This window comes from Anopheles merus, chromosome X (assembly GCF_017562075.2).
Source record: "Anopheles merus strain MAF chromosome X, AmerM5.1, whole genome shotgun sequence".
Taxonomy (NCBI): domain Eukaryota; kingdom Metazoa; phylum Arthropoda; class Insecta; order Diptera; family Culicidae; genus Anopheles; species Anopheles merus.
In genome coordinates this window covers 12,820,175-12,845,116 of record NC_054081.1, presented here as the reverse complement: position 1 = coordinate 12,845,116, position 24,942 = coordinate 12,820,175, and the positions used below count along the sequence as shown (strand labels likewise).

At 47.7% G+C, this 24,942-nt stretch overlaps 2 protein-coding genes across 6 annotated transcripts; one reads left to right on the top strand and one right to left on the bottom strand.

The window, feature by feature from the left end:
* Positions 1 to 196: 196 nt before the first annotated feature.
* On the bottom strand, positions 197 to 10,112 carry LOC121587829. The gene is made up of 5 exons (XM_041905029.1): positions 9,926 to 10,112; positions 8,631 to 8,979; positions 7,084 to 8,554; positions 6,813 to 7,004; positions 197 to 447 (listed from the first exon to the last, which is right to left on the bottom strand). The coding sequence occupies exons 2-5, from the start codon at positions 8,865 to 8,867 to the stop codon at positions 296 to 298; spliced, it is 2,052 nt and encodes a 683-aa protein (XP_041760963.1). The 5' UTR covers positions 8,868 to 8,979; positions 9,926 to 10,112; the 3' UTR covers positions 197 to 295.
* Positions 2,147 to 24,359, top strand: LOC121587834. 5 transcript variants are annotated; one of them, XM_041905048.1, is made up of 7 exons: positions 2,147 to 3,010; positions 16,395 to 16,702; positions 19,222 to 19,388; positions 20,097 to 20,367; positions 20,451 to 21,154; positions 22,735 to 23,185; positions 23,304 to 24,359. In XM_041905048.1, exons 3-7 carry the CDS (start codon positions 19,305 to 19,307, stop codon positions 23,642 to 23,644), a joined length of 1,851 nt encoding a protein of 616 aa, XP_041760982.1. In that variant the 5' UTR covers positions 2,147 to 3,010; positions 16,395 to 16,702; positions 19,222 to 19,304; the 3' UTR covers positions 23,645 to 24,359. The 5 variants fall into 5 exon arrangements, with proteins under 5 accessions (XP_041760982.1, XP_041761007.1, XP_041760976.1 ...); XM_041905042.1 differs by lacking the exon at positions 2,147 to 3,010 and adding an exon at positions 13,310 to 13,395; XM_041905073.1 differs by lacking the exon at positions 16,395 to 16,702.
* The last annotated feature ends 583 nt before the right edge of the window (positions 24,360 to 24,942 follow it).

Sequence of the window (24,942 nt, the reverse complement as noted above, 5' to 3'; positions counted from 1 at the left end):
AACATTGGAGCCATTGGCTAAGAAAAAGATCCCCAAGAGGAACCTAGTCAAAGCATAAGACCAAGAAGACTACCAAGTTATCGAGGGTCATCGCAAATACTTCTCTTCGTAATGTGATATCTTGTGCTACGGTTTCTTTCACTACGATATTTGCATTCACAACTGATGCAACGCATAAATAACCTCGTCAAAGTGATACTATCTTTCCTCTGCTTTATTTTGTACCGTCTAGGAAGTATTAGTATGGAACGACCATGCTCTACCGCTTGCGTTTGTAAGATTGAGTTGGCGAAGCTCACCTTCCGGTCGCATCTTTGACCTTCTCCCTGCGCTGCTGGCGGGGGGTAAAGTAGTACATCTCCAGTGCCCAGGAGATGGCCATCGTGTAGGTGGCGAGATTGAGGAAGTGTAGCGTCGTGGCGTAGTTAGTTGTATCCCTCACATAGCCTGAGGTGGAGAATGGGAGAGTCAATCAGATTTGTTGTTGATGCAATATTGAAACTTGGAGCTTCAATTCTACAAAAGAAGTCAGGAACTCGAGTTCAAAAACTAATAAGATGTCAACATAAAAAAGATAAAGCCTAATTTCCACTAAATTCAAAAGACTTCAATAGCCAAACCAAGAAGGATAGTTGCAGCACACTGGCAAATGAGATCACATTTGCGTTGCGAGTTTGGTTCATGTCTGATAGTCGTGTGCGTACCATCGTGCAGCTCTTGCTGCCTCCCTAATCTTATTCCAGGATTGGTTCTAATCTGTACAAGGAGAGTGGAAGGGATTCTAGGGATTTGTTTTGGAGTTTGAAATTTCTTCATTATGTACCCTAAATAACAGAAAAAATATAACAGCTCTTTGTGTTATCTCATTATACGTCTCGGCATGTCATAACAAGATGATTGAGCATTTGTTTTCAACGTTCCGGTAGTATGGCTTGAACTTGATGGTTTAAGACAGGGATCTCCAAACTTTTCAGTTCACGGGCTGCATTGCTTCGCAGATAATGTTGTTAAGGGCCATTTTGACGCTACCTTCTAGCTGATCTGTCCAGCGCCGAAGAATGACGGCACAGTGTATTTTCCTTCACAAGATTACAGGGATTATTGACGCCCCGTCTATTCTAAGGCACGTTAACTTATTAGCTCCTAGCAGCAGAATTTTAAGAGCTAGGCATTTTTAACGACCATATTTCTGGACCACTGCATATATTGTTCCAGCGACCCAGTACAAACGTTGGACACATATAACGCTCTAAAGCATGAAGTTGATTTTCAGATGGCGATTAATCAACTAAAAAATTATTTAAGACAGTTTTTTCAGTGATACGGTGTGGCTATTTTTTACTGATTTCATTCCTTGATTGAGCGTTAAAATCAATGCTGACTGTTCAACCTATGTTCTGGCTCACCTTAACTATAGTTGTAATAATGGTTTTTTTAATGTGATATGCAGGCGAAATTTTCTAGATGACTAAACATGTTTTAATAAATTGATTAAATTAAAATGAGAACGTTTAAATCTCGTTTTCTGGAAAATGCTAAATTAATATATACAGTTTCTTAAACTTGCTATAATTGAAGCCAGATTAAATCATCCCGGGTCGCATTATACCCCGATGCGGCCCCCATACTACAGTTTGGAGACCCCTGGTCTATCAGGTAGACGCGATGCGTCTTCCCAAAAGGTCGGACATGGATCGATTCCCATACGAATAGTTCCGCTCGCATACGCATTTATTCTACAATTAAAGAACATTTTTCCGTGATGAGTGCTTTCCTATTAATTGCTGCTGTATTTCATTTCAGAAAAGAGAGTGACAATTTTCTGTAATAATAAAGTTAATTGAAGCTTGATAAAGTTACATTAGCACTACCTAAAAAAATATCAAACTTTAGGTTTTTCTCACAAATAATAATAATATTAAATAATAATAATATTACATCATTCTAATACTCTCTCTCTCTTTCTTTCTTTCTTTTTTCTCTCTCTCTCTATCTCTCTTTCTTTTTCTCCCTTTGTTCTCCTAATGCGATTGATTTGCCCTCAGGTAGAAGGGCGCACTTGATCTGACACAGCGAGCGAACACGTGTGTGCGTGTCTTTCCAGGTGTGTGTGTGCGTGTTGTGCGCATCGTTTTGTAAAAGATTCCAGCACACACAACACCGCCACATAGCACGAGAGGGACGGAACGCACTGCCGTATTAGAACGAGCGCGAGCGAGTGCGGTAGAGCAAGCGAGCAAAGGGTGCATGGTAAAGAAGTGCCAGCGAGAACGAAAGATTCGCACGCAGCGGCCTAAGCGAAGGGCGCAAACCCCCTTGCAAGAAAACAAAAAAAGAGAAACAACCGAAAACCAGTTTCACTTCAGCAGCTGTTGCCAGTTGGCCGTTTGCATTAGGAGCGCGCTGTGCGCGAGTTAGTGACTCCCAGAGTGTGTGTGTGTGTGCGTTTGTTTGTGTGTGTTCGGTCGAAGGAAGCACATCGCCGCTTGTAAGAAGACACACCAAAGGAGAACCACACGCGGTGCGGCTCGTCGTTCTGTTTTTGTTTACATACCGGCGGCCATACACTTTTCTCGCTGCAAGTGTGTCTGTGCGTGTGTGCCATGTGTCAAACGTATGCAAATGTAGGCTTTCTGCAGAAACACACGCGCGCCATATTCCCGGTGCGGTGCCATTGTTAAGCGCAAGAGTTCCTCTGACCGGGCAGAGAGCGTGTGCGTTACCGCGGCTAGTTGCGAAAGGGAAACTCTCGGAACCATGTTTCCGGCATTTTCAACCCCTGTTGTACTGCGGTAGTGAGTGTGTGTGCGTGTGTATCTGTTTATGTTTTGTGTTGAAAACATTGTGCGTGTGTGTCCCGTTTTCTGGATATCCGACTTTACACCATCATCATACACGATCTGCAATCAAACCAAGTTTCGTAAGGAAAGAATATAAAAAAAAACACACACAGACACTCGTCGTGGTCAACGTCTCAACAATTTCGGACACAAATTGGCTGTGCGCTTGTGTAAGTATCTTACGATAATAAAGAAGGATGTGATTCGATTTAAAGTTGTAACAGAGAGATGCGTTCGTGTGTACAAAAAAAAAAAGTTCCTAAATTAAAAGGGGCCTCTCTTCTCTTTCACCACCCTACCGTAGCTGAGTAGCGGAATCGAAATCAGCTGGCCTTTGAGGGCTTTGTGCTTCTTCTTTCACGAGTTCTTCGCGGTATTTTTGTTTTCGCAATGTCGATTTCTCCTCTACGAGGTTTCCCTCCGGCACCGTCCATCGATCAATCGAGGCTGCGTGTTCTCGTTCAGACTGCTGCTGCCACACAACGCACACCAGCAAAAATAATAGGTGGAGGGTAGAGTTTCTCAAACCCCTAGCCAACCTCGGGAGGAAAATCAATTCCTGGACGGCGCGCCTTCAGGAGACGTTCAAGGAATTTTCCCTGCGAGGGCACGCTTAACACGAGCAAAATTCGCTGGAAGTGAAAGTGTGTGTGCGGCGGGGCGCTAGTGCGTGGTGATTGAACGCCGGCTACAGTGGGCGAAATTGTTGTAAGTGCGGGCATTTTTTTAGCATATTTGTTTGCTGTATAATGCTCAGGTAATTAACTCAGATAACTCTAGTAAAATTGAAATGGGATTTCTATTTCAACCTTTGATTTAAGAGTGTTTCAATAAAAGAATTACGATTTTTTTTTAAATTCGGATGATTTAATCGATTACAAGTTGACATACTAAATAAACCATTCATGGTACAAGGATTTAAAGTTCAATAAACAATCGTCAAGATGCTTAAAACAATGTCTGTTTTGAAAAACATAATTGTCTACCACTTGTAAATACGTCAACCCACATTTTGTACACTGTCCACATGATTTAAACAATTGTCGACTTCGATTGTATAGCTGTTAGATCCGACACAAAAGCACAAAATCAGCCACAAAGTTCCATCAATTTATTTTTATTCTATGCCAACATTATATCAACCAAAACAAACCGTTCTGGATCTGACAGCTATTCAATCGATGTCGACAATTATTTAAATCATGTAGACAGCGTAAAAAATGCGGGTTGACGTATTAACAAGTGGTAGACAATTATGTTTTTCAAATCAGGCATGGTTTAAGCATCTTGACGATTGTTTATTGGTCTGTAAACCCCTCTTAATAACAATTCTTGTCAATTTGGAACGTACAAAGAAGAGAATTTAGTTCTGAACGATTCGTCGATACGACGATTTTGGTTTTGTCTTTAGAGGTGCCATTTTGCTTATGTGCATTAATTTACTCTTTTTTACATGCATTGAAATTCCAGGCGACACTAACTAGACTGTATGTGTCTTGTGCAACAACATCGATTAAAGCTATTCCGAAATATTCTGTGAAATACTAGAAGAGCTTTGATAGTCGAGTAACGCCAGAAAATTGATTGAACAACAATCAGGTGAAAATAATGGCACCATTTAGCAATTATAACACGAAGTATATTTAAAAGTGTAACTCACCCGCAGGCAGAGACACAGAAGGTGAAGCAGTTATTGAATTAAGTTTTAACAGATGAAGTAAGTTGTATTTACCCGGCAAAAACAGGAATGAGTTGTTAACGTTAGAAAGGCAATAATGAAGAAACGTGGCGTTTGCGGCTCTTGTCAAGAAGAGGGACAATTTGGTCTAGACTGTCCACTGATAGTTGAAAATCAAAAAGATTTTTGACGAAAAAATCACTAGAAGTGTTTAGAGCTTACTTGGTAAAGCAAGTCTGAAAGAGGTGTGCTGGAACATTGCAATAGCATATGAAGCGACCTGGTGGTATCTGGATTCAGGATGTGATCTTACATATCACGAGCAACGAGAATGTGTTGAAAAACAGAGATCCATCGATTCGTTAGTGTAGCTGACGGGACGCGAACATAGCGTGTAGAGCTACCGGTAGTGGAACGATCATGTTCGTTGTTATCGACGATGGTGATCGAGTGAAGGTATTACTTGAACACGTTATGATCGTTCCGTTCCTGACTGGAAATTTGCGGTTAGTAAGATTTGTGATTTTGAATTTCAAGTTTTATACGGTAGAGAAGGTTACAAAAAACCATGCGAGGATTCTGTTATGCAAATGATACGGAAAATTTGCATAGGACGTAGCCGCGGAAACAAAAAATGTCGACTACGCTTCATCAACCATGGACGCTCGCCCAAGTCTTCAATATTCCCGGAACAGCAACCACAGCAGGAAGACGATGACACCATAAATAACGGTTGACCAAAGTGTGCGTCGCATTCGAAAAGAATGTCCCAGCAGCGGCTAGTGAAGTGGCCAAGTTAAAATGGCTGCCAAGGCAATGCCTCTGGTAGTGAGCTTTATCTCAGACGAATACTTGGGATGTATTCGAGAAAAATTCTCTACCAAAGAGATGTGGGAAGCTCTAGAAAATACATTTGCCAAGAAGTCGTTGGGAAGGCCCATGATGTAAAGGAACCAGATCGCTCGTCTCAATTTGCAGGAAAGGACATATTGGAAAATCTGCATAGGACGAGACCGCGCGAACGCTAAATGTACGATAGCAATACGGAAAAGTACGAATTGATAGATGTATAGATTATGAGGTGGGTAAGGAAATTGATACATTGTTTAAAAATGTTTAAAATAATGTAGAAAACATGTGCGAACCTAGCGCTGTCAAAATTAAGCTTGGGCGGGTGAACATTAACATTGAATCCGTCCAAATACCTACTAGGTGTCAACAAAAGATTCGTGAGCGACAAAATATGCAGCACACATAGGAAAATGACTTGTAAAATCCTGAACCATCAGCCGCCAGTTTGATCCTCTATTTAGCGATCAAGGGAGCTGCTTTGGGCACTTCATAGCAATACTTTATTGTCTCTAAGAGGCATATCTCTCTGAGCTATTGGTCAATTGAAAATTCATTTTGGCAAGGCTTCAATGTATCTAATTTGCGCAAAGATTTCTTGTCATATTTTTTCATCAACAAAAACAAAGCTATAGCTGATTAAAATTTAACGTTTTTAAAGTAAAACGCGCTTAAGGAATTACCATCCACTGTACGCATGGCCGAGCTTTGCTTCTACACGGCTCCGCCAACAACTACGCACGCAACGGGGCAGCAGCACGATTACGATTATAATGAGATGAGCAGCGAGCAGCACAGATGAGCACATTAAAATGCGAACCAGCTGTTCCGGTACAGTGCCAGCCGTATGATTCATGACGAGCAGGGCAGTGCAAAAAATAAAATCGCCACAAAAGAAGAAATAGAAACAAGGGGAGCCCCTTCATTGCGTGTTGGTGATGCAATGCGCCCGGATGCAGCAAATAAGTTTTCCCCGCACAAAGCACAATGCCCCAATGCTGGGTGGGGAGCTGCACTGTAGGGCATTTCCTCCTATGCCGCTCTTGCGCTCACGCTTGTTTCACTCGATTCGTTCACTCAACTTTGACATTCACTGTCGATCGATCGCTTCCAATCGGATACGAAGCGGCTCCACAGTTTCGGCGTCGCTTCCTTTGTTTCGGGCTCGTTCACTGAACTCACTCCGCATCATAGCATCCCAAGCCCAGCTGCAGCGCTTCACACAGGCAAACACACAGTACTTTTGTCCGGTTGACGCACCGCCCTCGTGCGTTTTTGCGTGGCAACAGTAGACAACAAAGCACCGGTAGAGTGCTAGTATCTGCGCTCTCAGCAGTGACAGGATTGATACAGGTGTGTGTAAATGTGTGCTAGTGTGTGTGTGTTTTTTTCCTTGGAATAGCTCACTAGTGAATAGACGCAGAATACTCGCTGTAGATACTCACCGACAATGGGACCGACAAACAGGTAAAAGAACCCAGCAAACAGCAGATGTATCCCCGTTGCTCCCGGCAGTCGATCCAGCGGGACGTGCGACGGTATGGCCAGTGCCATAAACACCGTCCGCAGTCCCTTGTTGAACCCGATCCAGCAAGCGATGGCCAACACCACGCCGTAGCTGTGGAAGTGTGCTAGAACTGTGCGCGAAACACAAAACCATTACAGGTTATAACAATGTTGAACCAGCCCAAGTGCCACGGCGTCTAACACACGTACCCACGCGCCCCAGCGCCATGTTGATCACACCGACGAGAAAGAAGGTGCGGTTCTGCCACTTGATGCGGTCCGCGATCAGCGGCACCAGGCACCGGCAGCAGATGTCGGTCATGCCGAGCACGGACATGGCGACCGCGATCTGGTCCCGCGTGCAGCCAAAGTCCGCCAGCACGAACGGCGTCAGGATGGAGAAGTTCAGCTCGGCAAAGTTGGCGATCGTGATGCCGATCATGATGTTGACGTAGATGTGGTCGCGCAGCAGGTCGAGATCGAAGAAGATGATGATGCGCTGGGCGAGGGTGAGCGGTGGCTCCGGCACCGGCGAGTCCGCCAGCAGTGCCTCGAGTGCGGCCGAGCAGGTACACCCGGTCGGCTTCGAGCCCTCCACCAGCTGGGCGAGTCTTTTCGATGCCTGCTTCAGCACGTCCTTCTCGCCCTGTGCGACAGTGCTGCCGTCTGTGGGCTGCGGGACCTCCGGAGCTGGGCCGGGGGGTTTGCCTTCCGGCGGAGATTTGCTGAGCGGCTTTAGCATTGGATCGGTGGGTCGTCGCAGCGGCTCATGCTCCGCCTGCACGTTGGGGCAGTCCTCCGTCTGGCACTCGTCGATCGTATCCTTGGCCGGAAGGGTGATGTACGCTTTCGCGTCGCCCAGATTGATCGAGGCACGCTGGGAGTGGTACCGGGACGCGTTGAGACTGTGCCGCGAGCTGTACAGGGAGCGGAGGGAGCTGCGCGAGTACCAACCGTCGTTGGCGCGGGACAGCATCGGCGTGCCGGTGTCGACGACGGCATCGTACGCGAGCTGATCGAGTGGCGTCCGCTCGAACGGCAGCGTGTTGAACGGGACGGCCTCCGGGTCCTGGGCCGACTGGCAGTAGCTGCAGCGCGTGCTGGGGGCAGGTGTGGCCGGCACGCCACCATCCTCCGGGTCGGTCTTTGATTGGCGGGAGGATTTCGAGTGCCACTGGACGGGCTGGTAGAACAGGGCGAAGGCGACGGCATTCATGGCAAACCCGCCGAACAGCAGTACCGTACCGTTGATGGTGAAGTGGCGGTGCAGCAGTGTGACGATGTGCGGCGCCACGATCGGCCCGAGCCCGGTCAGTGTCCAGGCGAATCCGGTGGCGATGCGTCGCTTCTGCTTGAAGTACGTGTTGAGGGCGAGCGAGTTGGCGGAGGTGTTGATGCCCACGCCCGCCCCGTACAGCACCGCGAACGTGACCATGTACAGGAGGAAGCTGTCTGCCAGGGAGGTCAGGCTGACGGCAATGCCTACTAGCAGGGCGCCGGCAAACGCCACCTGCCGGTAGGTGAACCGACGAAACATGGGCCCATTGGCAAGCCCCACGATCGATGTCAGTGCGGAGTGTGTGTTGATGATGGTTGTCACTTCGGACGCACTGATGGATAGTTCCGTCATCCGGTCGCGGAACAGTAGCCCGAACTGTTGCAACACCGGGAAGGTACAGAGCTGATTCGGAGGAGGGAAAACAACATAAAACTAGAGTTTGCAGACATAGCGGAGCTGCTACTTCCCCCATACTTACATTTGAACAGCCGGCAGCCAGTACTACCATCCAGCCCCAGCCACCATCGGGCGGCACAAAGTCGCTGCCCAGCTGCGACCGGTTCTTGGGCAGCTTGGGCCGTTTGCTGGTGCCATTTTTCTGCAAACCTGCCTGCTTTGGCGCACTGTTTAGCTCGCCGATACGCATCGTCATCTGATTCGTGTACTCGTAGTCCTCATCCTCATCCGAACACTGCCGTATCCTGTCAGACTTCATGTCGGGTTCGTTTTGCAATGTCCAATGCACGTCTGCTGTAGTGGTCGGACGATACGGCCGCGCACTTGTACTGTCGGCACAAACGTGATACCGTGTCCTACCGACACTGCCCCTAGATCATGGCGGAATCGATTGATACTATTAATTACACAATTTCTGCCGTTTCGTGTGCGCAGGGACTCTCTATCAATCGATTGAATTATCGTCCCAACCCGCTACGGCCCGCGCAGGAGATGTTTGATAGGAAGCGAATTGCCATGTCTTATCTCTATGGAGTAGCCGGGCGACTACAATGCATAGCCGATGCGCGTGTGGTCTTTACGGTCGCTCTTCCTGACAACTCGATCACTGCCATGAGCAGTGAAAGTGTAGTGGGAAGACCGCAGCTACCGATGTGCCAGCCAATCCGGCTTATCAAGCACATCACCCGCACACTTTGTAACTGCCACACATGACTACCTGTCCAGCTTAAACCTGTCTCACGCGCTGGGAGTTCCGTTCTTTAACAACCGGTGCCGACAATGCGTCATGTTAGGCACCGGCAAGCTACTTTGATAGCTTTGATTGTGGAGAAGCAATAATAACACAACCACTGCCCGGTAGTTGCTCCTTGGCTATTCAGCACTATTAACAAGTGGTATTGGCGGAATTTGAGTAGTTCTAGCTTCACATGTTTAGCGACCACAGCGCTATCGGAGGCCGGCTAGTAGTTTGTAATCATTTCCCGTGCAGTCTCAACGACTATTGTGTGCTACATCTTACTTCCCCTCTCGGCAATATTGTTTCACACCTGCGATATCTTCTCCATATTCATCTCGCTTTACAATAAGGCAACAAGTGCGGTTGTTAATGTCAACCGGCGTGCCACTGATACGTGCCGGTGGAATCAATAGACGTCGCCCGATCAGTCGCTTCGAACGTGACATTGCCATGTATAGTTTGGTTGTAGAGAACCAGTTCCCGAAACTGTTATAGAGTGTTGATTGCTGTATTCTTGGTCCTAATCCAAGCGAGTTAGGTTTTGGTTGAATATGAGGTCCTACATTTACAATACCTACCTTTTGTCAACTCTCCCAGATATACACCTTTGCTGAAAATTTGCTTTAAACAACACGCACGCAAAAATCTGCAACTTGGTGGGTCTGAGCGCAAGGGCACACTTCTACCAGGACCTAGCAAGACGTCTCTCAACCGGAGGACGTATCCCGGTCGACTGTGGTCGGCAAAATTGCACACCGTTCCTGTCCCGCGTCGTTGATCGCATCTTTGCATTCTTCTGATTGGAAACCATCAGCGTGTCTCGCTTTCGTTTGTCTCGGGATAAAGGGTTTGATAAGGCTCGCTTACTTTATTGACCAGCCAGCATTTATCGATTCGCCAGAAGTTAGGCCCTTATCATGGTTGTCAAAAAACTGTGCGTCGTAGCTAGACAAAAGCAAAGAGAATGATGGTGCCGAAAACGGGGTTTTGCAATGCCTACACGTACCATCGTTAGCGATAAAGTTAGCGTTAGTTAGTGTAGATCAGTTGTTGTTTTTAAACTGAATCTTGTTGACCTACATTACAGCCTTTCGCTGGGTCGCGTTCCCAGAGCGATGCCCAGCACAGCTGTCTAGCAGGACTTTGCAGGAAGATAAGAGTTTCTAAACATTTCGATATCGTAGATAACCTATCATCGATATCTATCTGCAATTATTTGCGTGAACCTCAGGAGGGATTACGCTAATGTGTATGACGGTTTCAGTCCGGGGTTTCATCTTTCCCCGTGCGTCTATACCGAAATGTCAGCTGAAATTATGACGAGCCATCAACGCTGGTTTTATTGTTTTCGCAAACACAAACGCGCTCAGCTCTTAACACCTACGCAACGCATCGAACCATCATTAGCTAATCAAGACCGATACGGGCCGACGCAGTGTGTGTGCGAGCGATAAAGCAGGATGGCAGGCTAGCTCGGTCGGTTCTACTTCTGACAGAGAGCACTATTATGGGCTCCAGGTTGAGCAGGGGTAGATGCCTTTCGATTATCTGCTAAATGCTCGCTACAGTGTTGTTTCTCTGTTGGTAACGCGCGCTCTGCCGGGTGCCGATACATTTCGCTCGCTCGCTTCATTAATCTCTTTGTGTTTGTCTCTTTCGTGTGCCTTTCGCCAGGCGTGTCAAACTACCGAGAAGAGAAAAATGATGAGAATTCTAATACACAATTCGCCCACGGTGCAATGACAGAAAACGATACTGATCATTTTGGGGTTTTGAATTAAATGAATTTAAATGAACCTTAAATGAATAAATTCAATAGGTGCAATGACATTGATGTTTATCTAGTGAGGTACAACTGTAATCAGATGATGTCTGTTCAAGTATAAGTTAGTATAATCACTTAATATAATACTGTTTTACAATACAATTATCTAAAAGCTGTGAAGCAAAATGTCGATTTTTCCCCAATGTCTATGTAAGATTGCCGCTGCAAAACCAAACAGCCAGTAGTGACAACGTGTTCTTTCAGTGACGACACACTGATGCTGATAAGCTTTTTAGTTTCATCATTCACATGCGGGTGATGTGGCCCCCTGGGAAATATTGCTCTCACTTGAATGTCGGTGATGTGGTTGGTGATTTGACGCCTAATGCGATGTAGACTGTCCGTCTCGGTGGATGCTCTATACCAGATTAAAAAAAAAAACAAACATATTCCAAAGAGCAATTGAGTAAAATTTCACGACACGAATCAAATCAAATACGAAGTTTTGGAGTTACACTACTTATCTTGTTTGATCGTCAAGTTCGATATTGTCTAGTGCGGTGATCGATAACCATTGTAGCTTAAAGAGTCAAAAACAGTAAAAATCTGTAATACTCGACAAACAGTTTTACACAGTTTGGTTCTTTAGGCCAAATAGTATAGTTGACTACTGCAACATATTGATTTTCTCTACGAAAATACAGCGTTTTTGAGAACAAGTAAACAATAATAAGCTGCTTTTCAACATTGTTCAACTATAAGTAAATATTTGACGTCTAACTGAAATACTGATGCCTTTCTGAACATTGTTCACTTGCAACTAAACATTTGCTTTTCCCAATATTAACGTACGTTTATATTACCCGAGTTCGATACAGTAGGTGACCGCTAACTGGATGTGTTTTACCGGAGTTTTTTTTAACTGGAAGTTCGCTAATTGGAGTGATTCTCAGTTAAAAAACATATACATTTCAAAACATGAAATATCCGGAATCAAGCGAAGCGAAAATCATAGCTAATGTGCATTTTTCTCACAAATTTTAACTCTCAGTTATCGGACCTACTGTACTTGTCAATGTTCACTAAACTCGTAATACAGGGGCTACCACGATTTATTGGATGGTTCCCATAATTATTTGGGCACGTCTCACGATTTATTCATCGTATCCCATAGATTTTTGGTTCGTTCCCTTGATTTATGGGTATCGTCCGATTGAACATCAATAAAATTTAACCAAAATATTGCGGAAAACGTCCAAAAAATCGTGGGAACATACGAAAAAATAAGGGGAAGCAACAAACAAAATATGAGAACCAACAAATAAATCGTGAAACCCTGTAAACAAACATTGGGCGGTAACGCTTGAAGTAAACAACTAGCTTTTCAGGAGTAAGAGCGAAATGGATATTTCAATAAGCCGTTCGATGGTGGCCAAAGAGATTACAGACTCCAACTATTCTCTCAAAAGGTTATACTTAAACCCAGAACGACGGAATGCAGACCATACTTTAACGGTACGAAAAGATTACCCTATCGATTTCACTGTTGACGCTGTTATGTTTGTAGATGAGATTGGTTTTAAGGTGAGCATGAGAATATCGCGAGATAGATCTATGTTAGGAACCAGAGCAGTGAAAACTGAGCCACAAATACGAAGAACTCGCAATATTTCCGTAGTATGTGCAATGAACAAGACAAGCATTGTTCATTACAAAACACGAAACAAAGCGATTGATAGATCGTTTTTTATAATATTTATGGAAGAGCTAAGAGAAAAATTGCGATCTCAAAATATTGCAGGCGCAGTTGTTATAATGGACAACGTTCCTTTTCGCAAATGCGCTGAAATTAATGAATTGTTGGCTTAGGGACCAGACCAGATTAAATATTTACCACCTTATTCTTCATTTCTGAATCCGATCGAGAATCTGTTCAGTAAATGGAAGGAAATTTGCAAATTTATTTATTTAATTTCCCAGAATAAATTTATCATGATTTCCGTCTATTAAGTGTGCCATCAAGCGATACGCGTGTTCCAATGGGTTGCTCTCAGGCGATCGTTGCCCAGCCATTAGTACTCCACTGCCTTATCTCTAACTCACCCGGGGCGGGGTTGGACAGGCCTGGTGCGCTCGTACAGTGCCGTCGCTAAACCGTGCCAACTGTCGCGCGAACGGTTTTATCGTCGGCAGGCGCGCGCCAGTGAGTGAGCGAACGTCCGCATGGTCGGGGGTGTAGTGCTTATCCGTTCGCCGTGCCCTGCCCGTGCTCATCAACGCTCGGTGAGTCTACCGCTGTCTTCGTAGCTCCTTAGGCAATAGTGTGTGGTGGCGTTTTCTTGTAACGACAGGAAGACTTGCCCTGCACACGCTTGTTTCATTTTGTATCGGTTTTTCTTCTCTTGTTGCTGCCATTGGGAAGGATTGTGCGTGTGAGTGTGTGTGGTGTGTGCTGGGTGCGGAGTTCATGTTTCGCGGATTCGCCGGTTGCGCTCCGACGAAGCGTGTCACGGCCGCGTGTGCGAAGGGTAGAAAACTATCGCAGTCAAAACGTCACTCGCCGCGGCTACGAAGAAGGTGGTAAAAGCATATGTTTTCGGAAGTAGTGTGTAGGTGTGTGTGTTGTGTGTGTGTGTGTGTGTGTGTGTGTGTGTGTGTGTGTGTGTGTGTGTGTGTGTGTGTGTGTGTGTGTGTGTGTGTGTGTGTGTGTGTGTGTGTGTGTGGTGTGTGTGTTGTGTGTGTGTGTGTGTGTGTGTGTGTTGTGTGTGTGTGTGTGTGTGTGTGTGTGTGTGTGTGTGTGTGTGTGTGTGTGTGTGTTGTGGTGTGTGTGTGTGTGTGGTGTGTGTGTGTGTGTGTGTGTGTGTGTGTGTGTGTGTGTGTGTGTGTGTGTGTGTGTTGTGTGTGTGTTGTGTGTGTGTTGTGTGTGTGTGTGTGTGGTGTGTGGGTGTGTGTGTGGTGTGTGTGTGTGTGTGTGTTGTGTGTGTGTGGTGTGTGTGTGTGTGTGTGTGTGTCTGTGTGTGTGTGTGTGTGTGTGTGTGTGTGAGTGTGTCAGGCAGCTGCTGAGGGTAGAAAGCCAGTGAGAAGAAACATAAATCAGCTGGACTCTCCGTTCTGCCGGTAGTTACGTGGAGCTCGCGTAACTTTGGGGGGAAATTGTGGAAGAAATCAATTTCTTGATCCGGAAGTGATGGTTTTACGTTCCGCGGTATCGAGAATTAGAACCAATTGACTCACTATGCACATATAGGAGTGGTCTAGCCTTACGATTTGGTTGTTTAGTACCTTAAACTACTATTGGAGGACTTAGTTTCGATTTTTTGAGCGCTCTCTTCTCCGCCTTCGAGACAGTTCTTGACTGTTTGCTCTGGCTCGATCGTTCTCGTTTCACGATCACGAGTCAACGCACTTTGGCTGTTGCTCCAAGTTCATCGCTTCCCATGGAGGAAAACCTCTACTCCTCTTGGGTCCCTTGCGTACATCTTATTTTTACCAGGCGTCTACATTAGCGTCGGCCAGAGCAGTTTTTTGTGATAGATGGCAGCAGAATTCGACACTCAACACTTTGGAGCGTTATCTCTTCTTTTCTCTCTCTCCCTCTCTCTCTCCCTCTCTCTCTTTCTCCCTTCCAATATTTCTCTTTCATTCATTCTAATTCCCCAACAAATCGTCAACATATTTCAACCTCCGGCTCGCGCCGGTCGCGACGGCCACTGCCCTTGTGTGTATTTTGCACTGCTGCCACGTGCGCGGAGCGAACATCATACACACGAACCCAAAGGGCCGGGCGGAAACGGGCGTCTCTGCATCGATTGCTGTGCACCCTTCACCTCCACATTCCTTGGCAAGCGCCTAGTGTGCACAGAGTGTGTGTGTGTGCGGACAGGACAGCGCGCTGTTGTGGGCGAAGCAGGGCGGGTTCGCATCGCCCGATGGGCCCATGTGTGCCAAGCGGCCACACTATTTGCCCCGTAGCTTTTAAATTTAGAACGCCGAGCGTGTATGCGTATCGTAAATTGAGGTTAGATATCAAAACGGCATCGCAGAAAAAAAAAAACAAAATCGAAATCTGTCTTCAGAAGGGAATTGGTTGAAGAGGGGCGGACCCGATGATCATCACCTGTTGCGGGCATGGTTGAATCTTCGCGACATAGGATTTCTGTTTTGCCGTCCGTTTCGAGCAAGGGGTGGACTTTGGAACGATAATATATTCTGAGCCCGAGAATACAACCACAACCACTGCCCATCTGGTTTGATAGTTTCGAGCAGTTTCGAGCGATCTGGGATTATAAAGCTGTAACACCCAGAGGTCTTTGAGCACGCCTTTCAGACGCCCATTCTCGTGTTCTATTCGATTGAGTGGGTTTTGCGCGACTCCACGTTTATTGCCAGCGTTTTGGGAAGTTCCGGGGCAAGGTTGCGTTGTTTATTTACTCTCTAACTCCTACTCCGGCACATGGCACACTGAAAACAGCGCGTCCAGAAATACATCTTCACCACCAGCCAGCTGATGCAACATTGACGCTGGAGAGCAAAATCGCGTGATGTATTCCTGTCCCCCAGTCGCGACCGAAGACGCACTTTGCAGCTATTTTCGGCTCTTCCCAGGGTGTGTAGTTGAACCGTTCCAGCCATACGGTATGAGATGTCACCCGCTGAGATTGACTTTTTTGTGTATGCATTCTTATAGTGCGTCTTTATGTTCCAATGGAACGCACCACAGAACACGCATGAGATCGTGTCGAGTGCGCCGGGCGCAAACGTGGTGCAAAAATTGTAAACTCTCTTTGCAACATGAGTTCGGGGGGGTTTTTAATGCGCCTATTTGAAGTTTGGCAATGCGTTTTTTTTGCTTTTCGCTGCGCTGTCATAAAATAAACAAGCGGTTTGCGCGTGTGTGTGTGTGTGATGTTGGAGCATATTTTGTTGCTGTGCCCCGGTCTCTCCTTCAACCGACCCTTCAGGCGAACGAAAAAGGCAAAAAAAAAGAAAAAATAGTATTAGTGTGCCGTTTTTGCTTCGCTGCGTTTGCTTCCACGTGCGCCGAATGCGCCTCGGACACGCGCAGCGGGGAAGGTATTTGTTTTTATTTTATCGATGCACATTTTTTGTTGCTGCTGCTGCTGGTGGATGCGTTTCTCTTTCCGTTCCGGTCACGGCAGCAGTTTTGTGCAGCGTTAGCGCCGCTTTGTTGCCATTGTTTGACAGGCGTTTTTTCTAATTTCAATGCTGAAATTAATGTGAGCAAATGGTTTCTTCTTCTCTCTCTCCCTCCTCGCGCTTAGATTTGAAAAACAAACACGTGCTGCCGATTGATTAGAAGCATTAAGACTGCACCGTGCGTAACACTGCCCCCAACCATTGGTACCGGTGCATTGGAGGTTCAGCCGTTTAGTCGACAACCGTCCACCGTGTATCACCCTCGACCCGACATCGCTCAAATGCACCAAAATCAACCGCCTAGTCAACAGTCAACCGCCGTCTGCGTAGTTGCGTTCGTCCATCAAACCCTCGTGCCCGGCCTGCCCGGCGTGTTATGACAGCTGAGCGCGTGTGCGCCAACCCTGTCGCCTAGAGTGTGCGTTGCCGTGCGGTGAGTAATGCGACCCACATTGTCGTGCGGTCTTTGCGAACATCCAAGCGATAAGCACTTCCACATATCCTGCCTGTTTTCTGCCGTTAAGATAGAGAGGGAGAGAGAGAGCGAGAGAGAAAGAGCGAGAGTTCACTGGCTCACCCCTAAAAACAGCATATGCAGTTTGCCAATCAATTCGCAAACTGCGGGGGTCCCACGCACAGTATCTCGCAACGGCCCTCGGAGATATCGCCCGTAGAAGAACCTTGACCGATTCCTGAGGTTCCATTCCCGGTTGACGCCGGGGGAGGGAGTTTTGAAAGTACGATAAGCCGCGATGCGATAATCTTTTCGAGTGCGGCGACACTATCGACAGAGTGGCGGACCTATCAAGCAGCTCTTGGATGGCTTTACACCCTTCTACCCTCTCCAATGGCTGTGCCACAAAAATCTACACAGCGACAACTCTGCCTAAGGCCTTGATAAGCGGCCAGAGCGAAGAAGTGGGTAGTAGTAAAAGTATTGCTGCTGTAGGGTTCTTACGCCGTGGATGTCATCGGTGGGGAATAGTTGGTGCCAGACGTCCTACACTTATCACGCTGCGCACGTATGGCGCATGGTGGCAAGGTCGCCAGCCGCAGAGCAAGTAGGGCGGGCACAGTTTCGGGCCCGCTTGCCCGATCCGGGACTTGAACTTGAAAACGGAGTCTACAGAGACAGTGCGGTAGAGATTAGATCCGGGATGAAGACATCACTTCAGGTCCGGTTGAGGACGCGTACGGCTAGGGTCTGTGTCACGTGTTACCGATACGGTTAAATAAGCACTCCAGAACGGTACACACAAGGGTGGCACGCGCTCAACGCGACACTGCCGCTGACAGCCAGCTCGATTGTACTGTCGCGTATCGATCGGAACCGAGGTTGAGGTTTACTGATCTGATCGACTTCAAGGTTGGACCTCCTCCGGCCGGCCCGGGCAGGAGTTGATTGATGCGTTCGATTGTGCCGAGGGGGGTAGTGTGATGCATTTCGGTGCCTTTCTGCTGGCGTCCCGCATCTTGGATCGCGGCAGTCTCCAAACGAGATCATGTGATTCGCGAGCAAAATGCTCAGAATTCTTAAGGTAGTTAAAGTTTGCTTGCAGCATCGCGTGTAACCTTTCGCGATAATGATCCGCAGCTCCAGGCCCCGATGTAGATCGGCGGCAGTGTGTCCCCAATTAGCAGCGTATTAAGAGCAGGCACGCTAATTGGGTACCGCGATGGTGGTGGCCGGTAATTGTTGACTCATCGAGCCAGGGAGATATACTCGAAGGTTGATTTATCTTAAAAAAAAAGTTTAAAAAAATCGCTTGACAGTGGGCTGGCTCGGAGGCTGTGTTTTATCTGGCCCGGGAAGTTTTCGCCGCTATCGGCAAGACGTATACATTCTCGAGACATTCTCGTAATCAAACCACCATCGGCCACCAGCTGTCGGTCTGTTTCGGTTCCAGTTTTTGTTTGTGGTTGTTGAAGCGGAGCCTCACTGGAGGTCACCAATCAATTTACCAGTTAACATTCGGTGCGTGCCAGCATGTTTAGCATCAGGGTTTGGTTTTTATCGCGTATCGATTGTCCATTTTGTCGCTATCTGCCTAGGAGAAGAAAAAATAAATAAAAATAAAAGGGAAGTGAGTGATTTGTGTTGATGGTTACTGCGCTATCAAGCATTAGCGCAACGTAGTATCACGTCGCCGGGGAAGTTGTTGATCGTTTGCGGGATGATACGCTTGCTTGTTTGATCAATTATCGTGCGCTGGCGGTAGGTTCGCCGGCGCAACCCAGACACCAGGGTGTACTGTTACCGACCGGCGCGTTTATTGGGTGATGATCGGGTGCAGATCTTCCCCTGTTTTCCCCATCTGGTACCTCGAGCAAGATCAATTCTGGCCTCATTGCGCGGGCTATTAACAAGCCAGCAGTATCAGTTTGCGGTTTTGTGGCTCGGTGCGTGCGTCATTGGATTTAATGTCAGCAGCAGAGCCGGAGAGAAGGATGGAAGGAGCAGCAGGCGGAGGAGGAGTAAGAAGAGCGAAAAACGATCATAAATAAATAATAGAACATTGGTGCTGTGGTGATCAGGGGACACCGCAGTGCGCTCACAGTGGCGCGTTCGTGAATAGTTGCGACGCTCCCAGGCGAGGCGCTCGCGACAGTCTCGATCGAGAGTTGGCACTAGTCAGAGTGCTTACACCGCACCGGGTGCAGTGACTTGAAGATTTCGAGGGAAAAGGTACGAGAGGGTAGACCAAAAAAAAAAGTGATGACCGTGCAAAACTTGAGAAACGACCGTGCCTAAGGGTGTCCCATGGTTTGTTTTGTTAGAAGAAAGGTACCGCCGTAAGCAACGTGTTGTCATTAGATAGCCTAGTGTCGACCTGCCATCTCCACAAGTACCCCGCAGTTGGGGATGTTTTGCTGTCGTCCAACCTTGTCGCGATGAAATGAGCAAACACGATTCTTATTAATTATTATTTGTTTCAATTCTTCTCTTTTTAGGAATTAACGGAAATAGCAAGAAAAAATATATAAAGAATTGGAGAGTCTAAAGTTCAGAGAAAAGTGTCCGGCAAACAGACGGGATGGAAAAGCTGAGGGCCGCCAAAAAGGTCGCCCCGGACGGGGGCTGGGGCTGGATGGCAACGTTCGGCGTGAGCATGGTGAACGTGAGTATACCCAAAAATCTCTGGAGAACGAAGACTCCTAACATCCATAAGCCATATCCGGAGTTGAAAAAAAATGACAAGATCCTGATAAAACCATGGAGCATATAAATGTTTGGACAACATCAAAACATTGGCTGAACGTCAGAATGTACCGCAAATGTCACTGTCACTACTTCAACATCTACTTGCAAAATTTGGATATATCTCTCAACAATCCTCAACATTACGCGCCAGCGAGTGCGTATTTGAACTGTACCCGGACAAACAAATTGATAGCCCGCGATGGCGGACGCGGTTGTTGTTGCAGATGTGTTATCGATCGTCTCCAACCCACGTGTGCTTACACGCTTGATTAGCACGGCTTGTTAGCTGCCCTGGGAGTCACAAGCAAACACAAGACACAACGTTCCAACACCGCCACAACATCTCAATCAAAACGCTTGCGGAGTGGTCCGTTAGGCCGCCCTCCCCAGCAAAGCTCCTTCACATCATTATTTACCCTCGTTGATTTGTTTTTAAGTTAACATTTGTTTTATCTTGCCCCCCCCCCCACCCCCTTCTCCGTGTCTCTTCCTTCCGACCTTTTCTTTTCCTTCTTTTTCGGATTTCGTTTGCTGTTACCTTCCGTTTGGCCGATTACGCTTTTCGTTGCGTTGCTTCTGTTCCGCTTGTTCCGCGAAACCGCGTGTTGCTGGCAACGCGCGGCAGTTGGCAACGCGCTCGATCGAGCCGTCGTTCGGGCTGCTGTTCGGTGATCTGCTGAAGGACATGCAGGTCGGCACGACCGGTGCCGCCATCATCATCAGCATGCTCGACGTGATGATGAACTTTTCCGGCCTGTTCGTGGGGCCGCTGCTGAAGGAGTTCTCCTACCGGAAGGTGGCCGTCGCCGGCTCGCTGCTGTGCTGCATCGGGCTTGCCCTGACGTCACCCGCCACCAGCATGGCGCACATCCTGGCCACGTACAGCGTGATCAATGGTAAGTGTGCGAACTGGTCGCTCCGCTTTGTGGAGATTCACAATAATGCAACTATTTGGTTTGCTTGTTTGTTTTGTTTGCAGGTGTGGGCGTTGGGCTGGCGACATCGGCCGCGTTCGTCGCACTGAACCATTACTTTGCGAAAAAGCGCGGCCAGGCGGTTGGCCTCTCGATGGCGGGCACGGCGCTCGGCATGCTGATCATGCCGCAGCTCGTCCGCATCCTGCTCGAACTGTACGGCTTCCGCGGCGCGGTGCTGGTGCTGAGCGGGCTGGCCCTACACGCGACCGTCGGCGCGATGCTGCTACAGCCGATCAAGTGGCACCTGAAGGAGGAGGAGGTAGACATCGAGCTGGTCGAGGCGGCGCCACCGATGGGCATCATACTCGAGCAGGAGGACGACGATAATGATTCGCTGCCGGAGATCAAATCGCTCCTGTTTCCGCGCCGCGTTGGCAGCGAACGGAAGCAGTCGGATACGGCACCGGCGGTGACGGCGGGTGGTGGCGGTGGAGCGGCTGCTGTGGCCGGTGGAGCGCCAGCGAACGGTACCGGTCCGGGCACGCCGGGCGTTCTGCCCAAGCGGCCCACCTTTCCCCGCATCACGTCGTCGGTTAGCGTGCAGAACCAGGGTGGGGTGGGGATGCGCACGCGTCCATCCTTCCCGCGGATTGCGTCCACCGCCAGCATGAGCCTGGCGCTGCGGAAGCGGCGCGAGTCGGTCGTGTCGCAGCTGTCCACGCTTGACTTTACCGGCAGCGGCAGTTGCATGCACGTGCACGTGGATGTAAGTAGGACACGGGCGTAGGAGATGATTCAAGATGATGTGTAGTGTTGGGACAATTCGAATCCAGAGTCATGGTTTGAAAATCAAGTCATCCAATGAATCAATCAGAAAAGCGAATCTCAGTCCTCTAAGATGTTCGAGTCTTTGAAACATATAGTGAAGAATGAATGATGTATCACGAGTTAGTTACAAAATCAAATAATTAGTTGAATGAATCACATGGAATTGATGATTGATGATGATGATGATTTCATACAGACGTGACTCTTCAGAATCAATTTTTAACTTTAATGTAAACAAACTTATCGTGAATTTCAAGTTATACATTTGATAGTTGAAAAATTCAAAGATTAATCATCTATGATTTATAACCCTCTGGACTCGAATGATACAATACAGTGAAATCTCTCTAAAGTGAATCTTCCAGGAACCGTCAGCTGCAATATATATTCATGTTGAGGAAAACTAATGAAGGTGTTGCTATGAGGTTCCCAAGAAACCACGGGAATGACATGGCATCTTATGACCATGATCTTAGAGAATTTCGGCTGCCAAATCACATATGCGGCTTCAAGGATATTCGTCTTATAATATTCGTCCTGAATAGTGATGGGAAAAATGAATTTTTCGTCGGAATCGATTCCGGCTAGCTCCGATGTTTTCTGGAATCAATTAGGTCCATTAGGCCCAGTTTCTGGAATCAATTAGGTCAATCAGTTTCCAGAAACGATTCTGGAATCGGTTCCAAAATCGGCCCCGGAATCGGTTCCGAAACCGGCCTCGGAATCAGAACCTGTTCCGCAATCGCGAACGGTTCCGGAATCGAAATCGGCTCCGAAATCGGAATTGACTCCGAAATCAGAATCTGCTTCGAAATCGGAGTCAGTTTCTGCATCCTCATGAGAAGGCACGTTTTGATCTATAAAGCTACGTATGGATAGCCGCAAAGAATCATAATTTATTAGTAAACGATCCATTATCATGGAGATTCAGATTCCGGAATATTCGTCCCAAATAGTGACGGGAAAAATGAAGTTATCGTCAGAATAAATTCTGGCTTGCTCCGAAGTTTTCTGGAATCGATTAGGACCTACTAATTTCCGGAATCAGTTTCCAGAATCGATTCCGGAATAGGTACCTAAATCGGCCCAGAAATCAGAATCGGCTCTGGAATTGGATCCGTAATCGGAACCGGTTCCGGAACCAACTCTGGAATCGGCTCTGGAATCAAAATTGATACCAGCATCAGAATCGGCTCCGGAATTGATTCCGAACACGGAATCGGAATCGGATAGATCCGAGCTCCCATCAATAGTCCTGAAGAGACATTAAACTGTATGGAATATGTCGGTACCGTTACAATGTTCATTTTAAAGAAACAATTAATCTTAATTAAACAATTAAGAGAATACATCTTAGAGAGATTTCACTGTAGAAATCTCTACAAAAGTTCAAAGATTCGTACATTTTGAGATTCAAATTCAATTGATTCGATTCGTCCGTGAAAGCTGTCATCATCTTCTCGTAAGATGCAACGAGCAAACTGTATTTTGAAACTTTCTGTTCCTTTCGACCGACAGACCGGTGACGCCGACGCCGAGGACGTCGACTACCAGATCATACGGCGCGTCAACACGCACGTCGGCTCGTTCGCTCGCGTCCCGTCCCGCACCAAGCGGCTGGAAACGGTCAAGTCGGAGCTCGGGCTGGAGATGGTAAAGCCGAAGGTGTCCTTCCTGCAGCGCTTCACCGCACTGATGGACGTCGGGCTGCTGCGCGACGGCATCTACCTGAACATCCTGTTCGGCCTGTCCATCTTCTACGTCGCGGAGATGAACTTCAAGATGGTGACGCCGTTCTTCATGGCCAGCCTCGGGTTCGACAAGAGCGACACCGCGTTCGTGCTGTCCGTGTCGGCGCTGACCGACATTGCGGCCCGTATCATCGTGCCGCCGATAGGCGATCGGTTGAAGCTGCGCAAACGCTACATCTTCATGGTGTCGCTCGTGTTCGTCGCGATCAGCCGGTCGAGTAAGTGTCATGGGATCGCTTATGCCCGCTTCACAAGACGTTAATGGATGTTAATGGTACTCTTTCTCCCCTTTTTTCTTTCTTCTTTTACTCCTACCCTTCCCCCCGTCAATACCAGTTGTAGCCCACCAGCGCACGTACACGGACGTGATGATCTGGCTGTCGGTGACCGGGTTCTTCCGCGGTGTCGCCCTCGCCAACTTTACGCTGTGCGTGTCGGAGTACTCGTCGCTCGAGAAGCTGCCAGCCGCGTTCGGCTGGCACATGGTCGGCAAGGCGCTGTTCGTGATCGCGTTCGGGCCACTGATCGGTGCGATCCGCGACTGGACGGACAGCTACGCGATCTGCATCCACTCGCAGTCGTTCTGCATCTTTCTGTGCGTGACCGCCTGGTCGATCGAGCTGCTGGTGAAGCGCTGCCGCACGAAGAAAATCGTCGAAGCGAACCCGACCGTATAGAGCGCGTGCGGATGCAAGCGGAGAGTGTGTGTGAGTGTATGTGTGTTTCGAATGAATGCGAGCGTGTGTAATAATGTAATTAGTAATAGTGTTTGGCGCAAGTGTGCCGGTCATCGTTTGATCGTATCTTAATTCCGAAGACTGCGATACTAGGGTACGCTATATAGCTGAGTAGGATGAAAAATAGTAGCAAAATACAACCGAGTAAGAGCCTAGGCACGGAAGGATTTAATAATGGCCGAAGGGGTGGAATCCAAAGTTTCTACCGAAAACCTCTTACTAGCGGACAATGGTACTAGCGAGTACTTACAGAGCGCGTTTTAACGACAGGGGAGGAGGGAGGGAACAAAAAAGAAAAGCGTCCAACAGTACAGTATTAGGCGCAGACACGTGTTTGTTTTAGCGAGTAAGCAGCAAGCAGACCAACCACACAGCCTCGAAAAGGGTGATTTTATTGTAAGTTGCATGCACGGGACGGACATCAAACCAGAGCCGTTTTCCAATCGAGCAAAGCGATCGCACATTGTCGGTGAGGTTTCAAAAAAAAAGGGGGGAAGCTACAAATACAAACGGTCGAATCGAAGGAAAAGTGAGCGGTGTTAGGAATGCGGAACATGGCAGTGGTCTTGATATGACATCTCTTTTTGTTTTGGAAACCCCGGCCTACCTGGTGCAATTGCCAATCGTATTTAGGAAATAAAGCAAACCATCTCTAGCAGTAGTGTTGACCTCTAGGCGGAAGACTTGACCGAAAAACTCGACCTTATTCACGAAAACTCACACTAACAGCAACGAATTTCGGTATCTTTGGTTCGGCTTGGTCCGTTCTCTCTTTCTATTTCTCTCTCTCTCTCTCTCTCTTGTTGGCCTGCTCACTAAAGAGCACGTTGACGTGACATGGCCCGGTCAACTCCAGGATATTCGGTCCCTAGCCGCAGCTTCCCATCCATGTAGATACCTGTGTTCCAACCTGTTCTCCCTTCACCTGATCTAGCCATCGAGCTCGCTTTATGCCGAACTTGGGAAAACATTCTTAGTGGGGTATAAGTCTGGCATCCTCATACATGCCCCAGTAATCGTCATCGTCAGGATGCTCGGTTTGCCGTACAACTCAGTAAGCTTGTGATTCATCCTTCTCTTCCACGCTTCATGCTCCTTCGCTTGAATCCTCTGCTCGAATGGCCTAAGACTCGTGTCCATAGAGGACAACCGGGCGAATCAATGTGCGATACATCTGACATTTTGTGCGGGCTTGAAGTTTTTTGGATCTCAGCAGTCGATGAAGCCCATAGTATGCC